At 48.3% G+C, this 15709-nt stretch overlaps 1 protein-coding gene across 1 annotated transcript in view; it reads right to left on the bottom strand.

Moving 5' to 3' along the window:
* The window catches only part of ITGA11 (integrin subunit alpha 11), a 183843-nt gene extending 168597 nt beyond the window's left edge, over positions 1-15246 (bottom strand). Inside the window, exon 1 of the mRNA XM_075896852.1 lies at positions 14902-15246. Within this exon, the coding sequence (XP_075752967.1) occupies positions 14902-14950 (49 nt within the window). The 5' untranslated portion in view covers positions 14951-15246. The remainder of the gene's footprint in view (positions 1-14901) is intronic.
* Positions 15247-15709: the final 463 nt, after the last annotated feature.

Raw genomic sequence — 15709 nt, 5'->3', positions numbered from 1 at the left:
TTTTAGAGTATATGATTTTTAAATAATTATTTTTGGGGAGTCACAAAACAGAGGAAAGTATGAAAATATATAATTATACATAAGGATGCAGGAAATTTAACCACAGTCTAGCTGAAGTACTGATAAATGAAGCAGATTAGAACTATTCAATTTGAACAAAAAATGCAACATAGCCATCCATGATCCCGTTAAGGATCAAAGAACAGCAGACTTTGTGGTTTAGAGGCATGTATATTTGACGCAGTCTGGTAAAATGTTCCATAGTAAATCCACGGTTTTTCAAGGACTTACATGCTTGCTTATCTTTACATGTTGTGAGGGTAGCAAGATTACACACAAGAAGTAAAGTATGTGCATACATCTAAGGATGTTTCTATTTTACTGAACAAGGCGCTCGGAGAAGGACTTCTGGTTGCTGCTGATCAACAAGAAAAGTCCCCCTGGGAACTTCAGTGTTATCAACCAGCAAATCTATGCATTTATTCAGTTGTATGGGAAAAGCCACAAATCATATCTTACTATCTCACTCACCAGGTTGGTCTCAGAATATTAGAGAGAAAAAGTAGGTGAGGTAATAGTTTTTATTGGACTTCTGTTAGAGACAGAGAAAAGCTTTCGAGCCAAAAGGGACCAGATGAAGAACTCCACATGGCTTGAAGCGTCTCTCTTCCCAACAGAAGTTAGTCCAATAAAAACTATTACTTCACCCAGCCTGTCTCTCTACTTTGCATTCTTTGATAGGATAACAAGCCTTGTGGTTAAGGGGGAAGCGGTAGATGTGGTATACCTAGACTTTAATAAAGCATCTGATAGAGTCTCACATGACCTTCTTATCAATTAACAAGGGAAACAGAACCTAGACGGAGCTACGATAAGGTGGGCACATAACTGGTTAGCTAACCATTTCCAGAGAGTAGTTACACACGGTTCATAGTCGTGCTGCAATGACATGATGAGTGGGATTCTGCAGAGATTAGTTTGGGGACTGGTTCTGTTCAATATCTTCATCAACAATTTAGATAATGGCATAAAGAATACACTTATAAAATTTGCAGAGGACACCAAGCTGGGATGGGTTGCAAGTGGTTTGGAGGAGAGGGTCATAATTCAATATGATCTGGACAAACTAGAAATATGGTCTGAGGTAAATCAGATGAAAATCAATAAGGACAAATGCCAAAATTCATAGAATACTAGGACTGGAAGGGACCTCGAGAGGTCATCGAGTCCAGTCCCCTGCACTCATGGCAGGACCAAATACTGTCTAGACCATCCCTGATAGACATTCATCTAACCTACTCTTAAATATCTCCAGAGATAGAGATTCCACAACTTCCCTGGGTAATTTATTCCAGTGTTTAACCACCCTAACAGGTAGGAATTTTTTCCTAATGTCCAACCTAAACCTCCCTTTCTGCAGTTTAAGCCCATGGGGATAGAACAAGAAGCAAAGATGAACAAGTTTTCTCCCTCCTCCTTATGAAACCCTTTTAGATACCTGAAAACGGCTATCATGTCCCCCCCTCAATCTTCTCTTTTCTAAACTAAACAAACCCAAATCCTTCAGTCTTCCCTCATAGGCCATGTTCGCTAGACCTTTAATCATTCTTGTTGCTCTTCTCTGGACCCTCTCCAATTTCTCCACATCTGTCTTGAAATGTGGTGCCCAGAACTGGACACAATACTCCAACTGAGGCCTAAGCAGCGCAGAGTAGAGCACAAGAATGACTTCGAGTCTGGCTCACAACACACCTGTTAATGCAGCCCAGAATCGTGTTTGCTTTCTTTGCAACAGCATCACACTGCTGACTCATTCAATTTGTGGGTTCAGTATGTGGAAGAGGGGTTTGGGGTTGAAGCTGGAAGGGGGATATGGGGTGGGGGTGGGGGTTCTGACTGCAAGTGTGGGCTGTGGGGTTCAGCTGGGTATGAGGCGTTTGAGAGGCAGGGGGTCCCAGGCTGCAGTCAAGGGATTGGAGTGTGGGAGGGGGCTTGGGGCAGGACATTGGGTTGAGAGGGGACTCGGGGTTGGGGGGTGGGGTCCTGGAGGGAGTTAGGATGCAGGAGAGGGTTGGAGGTGCAGGGGTAGGGTCAGAGTTACGGTGCAGAAGGGGGCTGAGGTTTGATGGTGGTGGGGAACAGGTATCTCCACATGGCCAACAACAACTTGCAGGCAGGCATTGTCCCCACAGTTCCCATTGGCCAGAATCACTGTGCCAAGAAAGGCTGGCCCAGAACATAGCCAAATAGGCTAGTTCTCACTGCAAGGGTGGCAGAATCTGGCCCTACCTCAGAGAGGGCACTAACCTCCAAGAACCACCCTGGTTTTCCCCTACACCGCCCTTTAACTGGACCCATTTTACCTGCACTCCCGGCTACACCATGCTTAGTTCTGAACTCTTCCAGGCTACCCAGCTAGCCAGGCATTCTGCAGAACGGACTGTCCAGCATTTCTCCACCTCCCTCCAAAGTTAGGTCTTCTGAGACATGGACAGAGAAATCCAGAATTTGCTTCCAGTTACTGGATAAACGAGGCTGCAATTTTCTTGCTGTCAACTGGCTTTGAGAGGAGGAACCATTAATTGTTGTCATCATCTAAATTCTCCAGAAAAGGGGGACCACCAGCTCCACCCAACCGGCCTCTCGCATGGTGAGTCTGATTGCTACCCGGCAGCCAAACATGACAAAGCTAGGAATGTTCCCTGGAGTCCTTTCTCCAGAAACGATAACTGTGAGCTGTTTACACAAAGTGTGTTTTTAGCTGAGGGGCAGGTCCACATGCGGACTGCAACTGGCATCCAAGACGTTATTGGGAAGGGTTTTCATGATAAGATATTGCTGCTCCGGGGACCGTTTCCGACAGAGGCCAATACGATTCGTTCAAAAGGAGAGATTCCATCTTACTAAAGTCTCCAGAAAGTAACCATGACCTATGCTAGCACTGCTCTGACTAGCCCATCTGTTTGTGCAACAGAGACGTACCCCCTCCCCCTAGTAAAAATCAGGCATATTAATGTGAGTTCTGGCCAGAAAAACTCTCATGACAACATTGTCTAATGTGAAACATGGAAGGACAATCTTGGAAACTTTCAGAGCTTGACTTGGCCCTGCCTCAGTGCAACAAGGGACTGGACTTGATGAACTCCCAACATCTTTTCCAGGCCTACATTTCTATGATTCCATTACAAATACTTTACCAGACCTCACCGAGAAATATGAATCCCATTGTCAGTTTGCAAAGCAATCTTGGTCGGACTCCGCTAACCACTTTGTTTTCTCTTAATGAACTTCTGCAGAAAGTGCCGATTTCTCCAGCTACTTGTTTGCAGTGAATCATTTCCAGTGAGGGGGGAAGAAAGAGCAATAATCAATATAACATTTGCCCTGTATCTTAGTGTGTAAAAGTTGCCAAGAGTACTAAACAGCCTCTGTATTTCTGGAACCTCTCAAACAAAGATGACAATACCTCCTTATTCCACGAGGAGTAACGGTAGTTCAGACTAGGAAGCCTAGTCCAAACTACCTAGTCCGTGCCGCGTGTAGCCGCGCGGCACGGGGTTCGAACGAGCTGGGATTTAAAAATGGCGGCGCCCGGCTTATGCAAATGAAGCTCGGGAAATTCAAATCCCGGGCTTCATTTGCAAGTGCGGTATGCCTACATTACCCCTCTAGTTCGAACTAGGAGGGTAGTGTAGACATACCCTAAGAGTTCAAGAAATACATCACAACATGACGTAACACTGAAAATGTGGCCACATCATTGGTAATTCTATACCTGGCCTTCCACATGATTGGCCTTTTAATGGAACGGACCACATGCCAGTTCCCAGAGTTCGCTTAGCCGTCCATTGGTGCCAACGGCCCAGCACTCCTTGCTTCCAGGACAGAGGAAAAAAATCCAGCACTGTCCCAAAATTTACATCATATTCAATGGGTACGTCTAAACTACATGGCTCCGTCAACGGAGCCATGTAGATTTGTTTTTTTGGCAAAGGGAAATGAAGCCGCGATTTAAATCATCGCGGATTCATTTAAATTTACATGGCTGCCGCGCTGAGCTGACAAACAGCTGATCAGCTGTTTGTCGGCTCAGCGCGCTAGTCTGGACGCTCCTCTGTCGAAATGAAAGCCTTTAATCGACATCCCCGGTAAACCTCATCCTACGAGGCATAATGGGGATGTCAGTAAAGGGCTTTCAGGTCGGTGCGGGAGCGTCCAGACTAGTGCGCTGAGCGGACAAACAGCTGATCAGCTGTTTGTCAGCTCAGCGCGGCAGCCAGGTAAATTTAAATGAAGCCGCGATTATTTAAATCGCAGCTTCATTTCCCTTTGCCTACAACCCTCATCTACATGGCTCCATCGATGGAGCCATGTAGTTTAGACACAGCCAATGTTGGAACACTACAGAAAACTCAAATAGCTAAGCCTTGAGAAAATTGCCCCTAGAAAGTGATCAGTGGACACAGAAATGTCCAGTGTTTACCATTGTTTAGAGTGGTACAGTCACAGGAAATTCCCAGAAGAGAATAGCTAAGTAAAGGGGCTAAAAAAATGTTCTGCTTCTGCCCAGTATAAATACTTCAGGTCACGTTTCCACTTGCTGAAGGATCAACACTTTGATGATCAATCCTCCGGGGTTCAATTTAGCAGGTCTAGTAAGTACCTGCTAAATCGAACGCTGAAGGTGCCCCTGTTGGCGCTGGTACTACTTGCTGTCACAAGCATTTCTCCCGTTGACCTCCCACTGAGGAGCCATGCCAGAAAAATCGGTGCATGGTACATTGACTCCAGCTATGCAATGTATGTAGATGGAGTTGCGTATCTTGCATCGATTTCCCTCACCAGTGTAGACCTGGCCTTGGTGTGGCAATCCCTAACTCATAAGAGTCACAGTTTCACCAATTATACTAACTGGGCTTTAGATTGACAGATGGTCAAGGAGCTCCTATCTGGTAGAAACTCTCCCCCGAGTCTTCTCTTAAGGAACCTTTTTTGGGTCGGGGGCCACTGACCCACAGAAAAATCAGTTGGGGGCTGCACACAAGTGAGAAGTGGAAAAACAACCCTCACGGTGGCCCCCAACTGAGAAGGAGACAGACACTCCCCACTTTCCCCTTGCACACCAGAGCCTGGGTGGGGTGGGGGGAGAGCCTGGTAGATTTAGTGCACTCCAGCCCTTAAGAGGGAACCAGGGAGTCTGGAACACTAGTGCAGGCTCTCCAGTGCTGGCAGGGGGGCCCTGAGCATCAGGGGCTGGATCCAGGCAAGCCGAGGGCCACATCCGGCCATGGGGCCTGAGGTTCCTCAGCCCTGTAAGGGAACCTGCATTCCCTCTGAGCAAGATATTCTGTACTTTAATAAGACTTCTCCATCGTGGGAAAAGTGACATCTCGGGAAAAGAATGATGGGAGGGGAACAAAATCCCCCTAGAACTTTGTGAGGTGAGGAAAGTTGGAAAAAGTGGGGGAAAAAAGAACCCCACTTCCTGTTGACATTATTCATTGTATTGATCCCCACACCAATATCCAAACCATTCAATAATTCACAGCATGTTCTTTACCCAGCTCTAGCTAAACCATTTGGCTGCGTCTAGACTGGCAAGTTTTTCCGCAAAGGCAGCTGCTTTTGCGGAAAAACTTGTCAGCCGTCTACACTGGCCGCTTGACTTTCCACAAGAACACTGACTTCCTACTGTCTGAAATCAGTGCTTCTTGTGCAAATACTATGCTGCTCCCGTTCGGGCAAAAATCCCTTTTGTGCAAAGCTTCTGCGCAAAAGGGCCAGTGTAGACAGCTCAGATTTGTTTTGCACAAAAAAGCCCCAATCGCGAAAATGGCGATCGGGGCTTTTTTGCGGAAAAGAGCATCTAGATTGGCCACGGACGCTTTTCCGCAAAAAGTGCTTTGGTGGAAAAGTGTCCGTGCCAATCTAGACGCTCTTTTCCGCAAATGCTTTTAACGGAAAACTTTTCCGCTAAAAGCATTGGCAGAAAATCATGCCAGTCTAGATGTAGCCTTTGAGAAACATTCTTTTTGCCATCAAAAGCTATGAGGATCAACAGAATCCTCCCCCATCCTTTCCCTATTATTGGGGTAAACCTGAGGTAATGTGACCTCTTCAGATGTTGAAATAGTCTCCAGGATAAGAGGAAAGGCTTGAAGAATTGCTCATCACGCCAGATCATATGGTATTTGCACTTCCACTCAAGTCAAGGAAGTTCAGCTCACAGGGGAGGTTGCTTTTTGTAAGAAGCTTGCCAATTACTCAGGTTTATTCACTATTCAGACTTATTCATCGATGAATGCAGGATGTAGTCTTCTTTGGTAGATTAAGAGCCAGTGTTTGCATATCAAAGGGGTAGCCATGTTAGTCTGAATCTGCAAAAGCGGTGAGAAGTCCTGTGGCACCTTATAGACTAACTGAAGTGTTGGAGCACACGCTTTCGTGGGCAAAGACCCACTTTGTCAGATGCATCAGTGTTTGCATACCTCACCTTCTACAACAGTACGTATGGCTGTATTATTGTGAGGTTGGGGGGGTTTCGGTGTTAGAGATCATGTTCAGACATCTTAATGTTACTGATCTTCTTTGCATGAGCTAGAAATGCCAGACGTTCAAAGGAAAATAAAGCTGCACTGTGATAATATTGATGTAATACTTTCAAAATGTAAACAGCTGTTAACGGAGATGATCTATGGGGAAATGAGGGAAGGAAATAAATGAGAAGGGCGGGACCTGGAAATGAAATTGCTTAAAAATCATCTGACCTGCCATAGGGACGTTTCGCTACGCTCTGCTGGAAAAGAAAACAGCATCGGTTATCCTGGGTTAAAAAACCCGTAAAGGAAGATTTTCATTGCTGTTCATCAGATGTGATTAACCCCGGAGGAGAAAAGAGTCGGTGCAAATTAAGAACCAGCTTCCCTTTTTATATTTGAACATAAGACTGGGTCAGACCAAAGGTCCATCTAGCCCAGTGTCCTGTCTGCTGACAGTGGCCAGTGCCAGGTGCCCCAGAGGGAGGGAACACAACAGGTAATCCTCGTGTGATCCCTCTCCTGTCATCCATTTCCAGAGAAACAGAGGCTAGGGAAACAATTCCTACCCATCCTGGCTAATAGCCATTGATGGATCTAACCTCTATGAATCTACCTAGCTCCTTTTGGAGCCCTGTTAAAGTCCTAGTCTTCACAGCATCCTCTGGCAAGGAGTTCCACAGGTGGACTATGTACTACCTGAAGAAAAATGTCCTTTTGTTTGTGTTAAACCTGTTGCCTATAATTTCATTTGGTGATCCCTAGTGGGATCTTTTATTGTGGGAATAAGCAAATAATTTTACCTTATTCACTTTTTCCACACCAGTCATGATTTTATAGTTCTGTCATACCCCCCTATAGTGCCCTCTTTTCTAAGCTGAGAAATCCCAGTCTTTTTTCTCTCTCGTCATATGGGACCCGTTCCAAACCCTAATCATTTTTGTTACCCTTTTCTGAACCTTTTCCAATGCCAATTTGGATCATTGTTCTACTCTGTGCTCTATTTAATCCAGACCAGATTCCAAAATTTTTTCACTCCAATCCAGCCAAAATTTGAGCTCAATGCATCTCCCTGGTGACTGGGTTTAGTCTTCTGCCTGTTTGTAGAAGGGCAAGAAGAGGATGCACCCATCTCTGTGCCAAAGTTTCTCACTTAAATAGAAAGCGTTGATCTTTATTTTGAAAATCAGAGCAGTCGATTACGATTCTCCGTGAAAACAGCAGAGGCAACGCTAGAGAGTCTCAACATTTTTATACATTTTGGAGCAACTTTTGTGAGCTGATAGTAAAATGAAGAGATATCAAGAGTATAAAAATCTCCCACCGCAGATGGTGGGAAGAAACAAACACAAAATCCTAACACAAAAATCAGATGTTTGGAACTAGACTAGGAAAAACTTTGCCACTTTTTTGGAGGGTAGAAAGAGGGGGAGGCTTTGTAAAACCCATTACAGTGATAGCGCAATTCATCTATTTTACAAGCAAGATAAAAAGATGGCGGGGGAGGGGGAGTTCGTCTTTAACAAAAGCCAGCGCTATTGGAATACAAATGTACTGTCATATACTTTCGGTGAACCTTGTGTAGATTTCTTTCCTTCCATCCTGCACTGCCGCATCTGGTAGAGATTTTCAGATGTGAAAAAGAGATGATGCTTCTGATTTATTCTGCTGCTACGCTGCCAAACTTGTACTCTGAACGAAATCAGCCGGACGTACAACTGCTTGTATCCAGAGTGTGTCTCTTATTGGACTATCAGTAGAGCACGGCGCAGAGGCAAATGTTTACCTGTGGATACGGATATCCGTACCCTGTGCCGGCAGCTCCTCCCAGCTGTCCGTCTGCACCACCCCCAGCTCTACCGCCCACAGGGCTCCATGACCCCAGACAGGAGATGGCATGGCTGGTGGCGGAACTATCGGCAGTACAGCGACAGCGCTGGGAGGAGCTATTGGCACAGAGCACTGGGTGCGGCAGGACCATGCTCCTCTCTGTTGGGAGTAGAGCCTTGCGGACACCAGGGGGCAGTCTTTGTTGTATGTTTGTACAGCACCTAGCGCAACGGAATCCTTGACTAAGGTTACTAGGTGCTACGGTACTGCAACTACCTGTACTGTCATTCTGCTGCCGCAGCTCCATCCGTTCCCAGCATGCAATGCCCACTGACGGTCTCTTGACCAAAGTATCTGAGCTTCTGCCAATGCTTCCTTCTCCTCCCTTTGCGGTAGAGATGTTAACTTGCTCTCCCCTCCTGCACTCTCTCCTCTCACCCCTTTTGTTCTGAGCAGCCCTTCGGGGGGTGCCCACTCCTGGTTCTCAGCGGGTTCCCAGCTGACAAGGTGAGGCTCTCTGCACATTGCAGGCGGCATGTGGAATCATTCCCCCGTTAATCCTGGGCCCAGGAAATGGGCATATTCCCTTGGGCATTGTCTACAGTGCCGCATTATTTGGGAATAACTGAATAATAATTTCAGAATATTTCAGAATATTCTGAAATACCATAGTCCGTGTCTGTGCTACAAGCAGTTATTTCAACATAATGTCAAAATACCACCGAGCTGGAGGACTGCTTACTCGGACTCCTGTAACCCTCATTGTACGGAGGAAGAGTACTTTCGGGGCCTTCGTGCTGTGTAGACAGCGCCAAACGCCAAAATAAGCCATTTTGACTTCAGTTACGCAATTGATGTAGCTTGAGTTGCATATTTCGGCTTTAGCCCCGCTGTGTCGGAGGCGTTGCCTTAACGTCCACCAATGACCAGCCAGAAATAAAATCGTGGCTCTGAACACCTCCAAACAGAGTTGGCTGGAAAACGGTTTTTCCCCTCCTTGCAGGAAATTTAACTTGTTTTTGGTTGGATTTTTAGGTCATTTTCTTGTTTTTAACCAGACCTGATATTTTTCAGTCGAACACAAACTTCTTGGCAGAAGATGAAGATTTTGGTCTTGAAAAAAAAAAAATCAAAATTTTCTGCAGAAAGCCAACAGTTAAAAAAAAAATTGTCACCCCCCCTCCCTGAATTTCCCCCCCAAAATTTTCAATTGGAAAAAGATTTGATGAAAACTTCAGCCAACCTTTCCACTGAAATGTGGAAGTGTTTAGGATGTGCTCCCTAAATTTAGCTGGCTTTTTTCTCTTTAACAGGCTAAAAAAAAAAAAAAAAGACCCCAAATTCCTTGGTGTTCAACATCTGAATCCAAATTTTATGTCAGGCCCTGCCTACTTACTGCACTAGGAATATAAGAGCCTTAAGAAAAAAAATCCATGGTGAGCAGCCAAAAAGCATGGAGGGAGCAGATACATGAATATGACCATCTTATTAGTTTTATCCACCCTTCCTTCTGGTTTGGGGAGTCGCGCTGCTCATCCATGAAATATAAAGCTAAAGAAATTCCCAGAATCCAAAAGTAAGGTTTCAATCCCAGGCCAGAACAGGGAACCAGATCCCACCGGGAAGAAAACAGAAATTGTGACAACAGCCGTTGACTTCAGAGGTTTTTCCACAGTAGGAGAGAACTCATGAGATTTCAGTGATGCCAAAGCTACATCCAACCCTGAAAGCTGGATCTCAAGGTCTTTGCTCTGTTGGGCTGCTCAAATGAATTATTAGGCCATGATAAATGGTTTTAGGAAACATTCTTTTACATTCTGCAAGAAATGGTCAGCAACATATGGTAAATCTGCATTGCGGAAGGAGGCAGAATTGTTTTTCAGCAAGGGAACGAATAGTTAATTTCTCGGAATTAAGTAGCGTGCAACAATTACCGTGTTAAAGGACCCGGGGAAGAATTCTGCACTCCATTCCACAGACACAACGCTGGAGTAAGTTCAAAGACTCCAGACTCTCACCAGCGTAACAGGGCAGAAGTTGGTTTATGTAATTGAGTCCCGAAGGAGTAAGTGTGGAGGTCCTTAATCCTGAATACTCCCATTGGAGGAGAAATAGGCTCTCAATATAGAATTACTAGAAATATGAATGACTCAGCACCATGACATACAGTTTACCAAATGGAAATAGACTTCAAACACCCTCAGTAAATAAATGACTAAATTTGAAGCCCCAACTTTGACTTCTATACAGTGCCTCTGCCCTGAATATTAGCTCCACCCCCGCCCCCCCGCCAGCTCAAGTCAGAAGGAAGCCTGATTCTACCTACTTCACTGCTCTGTGTGACCTTATTTTCCCTTCCTCTTAAGGTACTCAGAAACGAGTCAACGGCCACAGAATCACAGACCCCTAGAAAGGGAAGGGATCTCCAGGGGTCATTGAATCCTGATCTCTGCCCTCACAGAAGGACCCAGCACCACCCAAATCATTGCACTTTTTAATCACTGTGTAATGTCCTGGATGCTTGTGTTCTTTGGGGTTTGGAAGGGTTAAGCTAGGATGGGGGAATGTAAAGGGAGAAAGTCTGGGAACGAGAACAAAAATGTGTCTGTAAATTAACACAGATGTCAGAAAAACTGGAATTTATTGTGGATGGGGCTGTTCCATGGGGGTATTTTAACCATCAGCTGCACCAGAAACATATGGCCTCGGGGGTTGCTTTCATAAAATGACAATCTAGTGACATAGCAATCAGAAGGCAATGGGAGATCAACGATTCAGGTTACCACGTAGATGTGTCTCAGGGGATTAGCATCAACGGCGATTCGAGTACAATTATCCAAATGGCTAGACAATGCAGAACAGGGATGTGAACAGTTAACAAGTGCCCAGGAGAAGCCTGCATCCTGCCCCGGGTGGAGGACTATCCCAGCGTGGGGCTGGGAGCCGGCAGCCAGCCCCACGCAGGACCAGAGGTGTAACGAGGGTGTTACGCGCCCGGGGGCGCAGACAAAATGTGTGCCTCCCCCTGCCACAGTCATGCAGTGGAGCCCCGAACCTGGTGCACAGCAAAACCCGACCCTGGGAGGAGAGGGGGAGCTTGTACTGTGTCTTTCCCCACCCCCTCCACTTTGGGGCCAGGCCTCTGCACTCACTAACCTTCCGGCAGAGATGGAGGAGGGTTGGGAAGGGGATGCACACAGCTGGAGGCGGTGGGCAGAGAAGGAGCAGGCGAGCTGAGGGATGATGGGGAGCGGAGGGGGACTAAATTGGTGCTCCCCCTAGTGTGGGGTTCGCTGATTAATCGGGATTTTGCATTCACTCTCTCAGCAAATCCCGGAGGTTATTAGCACTGAATGCAATTCAGCAATTGGCCACAGGGTAATCCCTGAGGAAGGCCTGGGAGCAGGAGAGGAAAGAGCGTCCAAAATACATCCCGCGCAATGGTCTCCTGCAGTTCATCTCCGCGTGGGGGGCTGTGCCTCGCGACAGCCCGTCGCATGAAGACTCTGAACCCCAGACCCCTGGCTCACCTCACCCTTAGGTCTACTCTACCCAACGAATGCAGTTGTAATCCAGCTGATCCGTTGAATGCGGCCGCGGCTGCACAACTGGCGCTCGTTCGAATAAGAGTGAAGACGGAGACGCGGCAGAACGGAACCCTTGGTAACGTTTCTCGAAGCAGGGTCTGGCTGAGCCCCGCCCACTCCCTAGCGGCGGATTGAGGGAAAAGCCACCCAGAGCAGACCTCGTTTGCATAGACACCTATTCTGCTAAGGGGTTCAACACACAGAGCTGCATTACTCACGTGGCTGCTCTTTGGGTCACAAGTCACTTTAGCATCGAACCCAGGGGGAATGCAGGATGGTTGCTAAGCACTAGGTAGTCAAACTGTGCTTAGCATGCCCACGTTGAGGGCTCACCCTAACCTGAACCTCACTTGCTACACCGGGGTGAGGGATGCCAATGAAAATGAGAGTGGGTGTGCTGACTTGAAGGGCTGGACTCTGCCCAAGGAGTCCCAGCTGCTCTTTGGCCTTCCCAAAGCTGACCTGCCTCTCTCGAGTCCTCGTTTGTGCTCAGCTGTTCCGAGAGCAGAGCAACGGGCCGAGCACTGGGCCTCGTAGGCAGGCTGCGTTGCCTTGGCAAGGAGGAAGACCTTTGCCACCAGTGGCTGGGCTTCCTGCCGGACCCTCGGAACATGGCCCTGCAGAAGGGGCAGTGCGTGGCAGAGTCGAAGGGCAGCAGAAATGCCGCCAGCAGCAAGTTCTCAGTGGTGGTCGAGACAGTGTGGCAGCAGCAAGTTCCCAGTGGCAGCAGCCGGAGCGGCCTTGCTCAACGGGCACCCCGCCCTTTTTTTGAGGGAGAGGAGGTGAACCCACATGAGCGTGTCTCTGACCACCTAGGAGTGGGGCCCGGCCACGTGAGAAGGGAGAGACGTATTTTTAGGGGGACATTCGCTCGTCAGACTCTCACATCGCAAGGCGGGAAACAGAGGCAAAGGACACTGCCCAACATGCAGGGGCGGGGGGAGTTTGCTGAGGGGCATCAGCTTTCAGATCACGGTCGTGGTGTTTTCCAATGCAAACAAGGACGCTAGAGACCCCCCAGGGTGGAGACTAGTTTGTCCAAATGACTGGAAAAACTCCGACTGGCTCTGCTTTGTATTGTTAAGGACGGTGTTTACTGTCTAAGGCAGGGGTGGGGAACCTTTTTGGGGTCGCGGGCCACTGACCCTCTGGGGGGGGGGGGGGAAATCAGTCAAGGGGCACGCACAAGTGAGAAGCAAGCCAACCCCTCCCCTCACTGACGTGGCCCCCGAGTGAGAAGCAGAAAGACCCTCCTCACTTTCCCCTCACACACCAGAGCCTGGGGTGGGGAGGCAGGCTAGAAGATTTTGTGCGCTCCAGCCCTGGGGGGGGGGGGGCAATGTCATGGGGCAGACTCACCGTCGTGGCAACACCTGCCGGTAGCACTGGGAATTGGCTCGTCAGCAGGGCGCCTCCCGCGGGCTGGTGTCTCCCCCGTCACCCCGCTCGGTTTCAGGTCCGGACCCGCAGCACCCCCAGACCACGGTGCCCTCTTCAGGAGACAGCCCTCCAGCAGTGCCCTCTACAACTGTCTCTCAGCCCCCCTTCTGTGTGTGTGTGTACCAGTCTCTGCACTCTGGGGTTCTCCCCTCCCAGGGAACCCCCAGTTGCCCTGGACCCACCTTGCCTCAGCGACCCACTGCCAGGCTTCATCTAGCCCCCGCCTCAGAGGCGGTCTGCCATGGCCACTCAGCACTGGCAAGGGGGTGGACCTGCTGCCTTCCTCCTGTCTCTGGCTATGACCCTGCAGCCTGGGCGTGAGGTGAGGCCAGAGCCCCCCAGCCCTGCGCTATCCGAGGCAGCCTCCAGCTCCCCCTGGCAACCAGATCCCACCTGCCCCACAGCTAGAGCAAGAGTCAGTCTCTCCTCTGGCTGGGAGGCCTTATTTATACAACCCCCAGCTGGGCCCTGATTGGCTGTCTCTGCCTCAGCTGCGGGCTCTCAGCCCTCTCCCTGGGCTTTTACCTTTAAAGGGCCGGAGCGGGGCAGATGCCTGTCACAGGTGGCAAGGGGCCTGGAGCACCAGAGCAGGCTCCCCAATGCTGGGGTGGAAGCCCTGAGTCTCAGGGGCTGGATCCAGGCAATACGGGGGTCAGGTTCCCCACCCCTGCTCTAGGGGTGCCTCTGGTTATGGTTGGCTCGACAGGGCCATGCAGAAAGGCTGCAGCATTGGAAAACCTCCAACGGCCCAGGTAGAATGGAAATAGGATTCCAGCCACGCTCTGGGCGATGTTTTACTGCTGCACATGGCCCAGTGGCAGAAAATGGAGGTGAAGCATGCAGGAAAGTGGCCGCAAGCAGGTTTGGTCATCCTGAATAATATTTTGGTCTTGGCAGCATCCAGACCCTTTTCACGACATAAATACCCATTTTTGTGACACTTCACCGAGCTGAACGTAAACAGAATGATTTGGGGGTTTATGGGGGTGTTAGTCCATAACTTTAAAAACAACGAGCAGTCCTGTGGCAAAACCCCCTTCCTTAGATGAGCTGTAGTCAGTGTTTGAAATTAGGGGGATGTTCGAATTTAGGGGAGGGGGGGCGTGTCAAGGCCGATGAGGGGTGAGACCATGAGGGTGAAGGTGGGCTGTATGGCACCATAGTAAAAACTGTCAGAAGACAGGATACTGGGCTATATGGACCACTGGTCTGACCCAGTATGACCAAGATTACATTTTTCATATGTAAAAAATTAATTATAATCATACAAATGTTTAGTACAGAAACTCCCCAACATAATGACCTCTCAAGATAGCAACGATGTGAGGTAACAACTTTGGCAAATAACGCATTTTAAAAATGTTGGCCTACTAGAAAACACATTTATATAAGTTTCCATTCCGAGTCCCAAATCCAGCATTCTGGAGCAAAGTCACTAAACTATAGTCCAACAAACAAATGTTTATTTAACGTGCCCCTCATTTTCCCCTCCACCTCACCCCACTCACCGGTGTTGTCCTTGGTCAGCGGAGACTCAGAGTTCAGAGGTGCTTTCATGTGAGTACACCTCCCAGGTGTGGGGCAAGAAGGCACCTTGCTTATTCCTCCCGCTGCTCACTGTTCACTCTGGCCGCTGTTGTTTGTTGCGCCACCGTTCACTCCATCGCTCTGTTCACTCCTGCGCCGTCACCTTCTGCTATCACCTGCCACTGTGAGGTTCCACCCAGCGCTCAGTGATTTCAGCTGAGCTCTCAGTGGGGGAACCTTGTTGCTAGTGCAGGCTGGGCTGTGTCTTACACAAAAACACCGTCCCCACAGCAGGACTAAGCACTTAGACCTGATTATCAGTGATTTCAGCTGTAGTGGTCACTTAACAAAACAAAAGACTAGATATGGCATCTAATCAGCTCTGTCTTTAAACAGTGGAGAGGGGCAGGTCAAATAGTACTTGTGACTCAGACAGATCATCAAGCAAAACACAGGTCCCCACCCTCTTTCCATGCCCTCAATCAGTATAGGTTAAGTACAGTTCTACTGCCCTTTACTCATACAATAAGAACAACAACTTTTCATCTCCCCCACCCGCCTCATTCAAGTGATTTGTAACCCAACCCCCAGCCAAAATCTATCACTTGGGCAACACAGCTGTTTGCTGGATAGGTAGATGAGGAGTGAATGTAAATACAATCTGGTCCTGAAGCCTTTCTCCCCAACCCCCAGTTCATCCCTAGCTGTCAGAGAGCTCATTTTGACTTTGCTTACAAGTCAAAATTTGAAATTATTAGGTTGGCCAACATCACCAAAATGAATGCACTG

Source organism: Pelodiscus sinensis, chromosome 14, assembly GCF_049634645.1.
Source record: "Pelodiscus sinensis isolate JC-2024 chromosome 14, ASM4963464v1, whole genome shotgun sequence".
Taxonomy (NCBI): domain Eukaryota; kingdom Metazoa; phylum Chordata; order Testudines; family Trionychidae; genus Pelodiscus; species Pelodiscus sinensis.
This window is presented reverse-complemented; position numbering and strand designations above follow the sequence as displayed.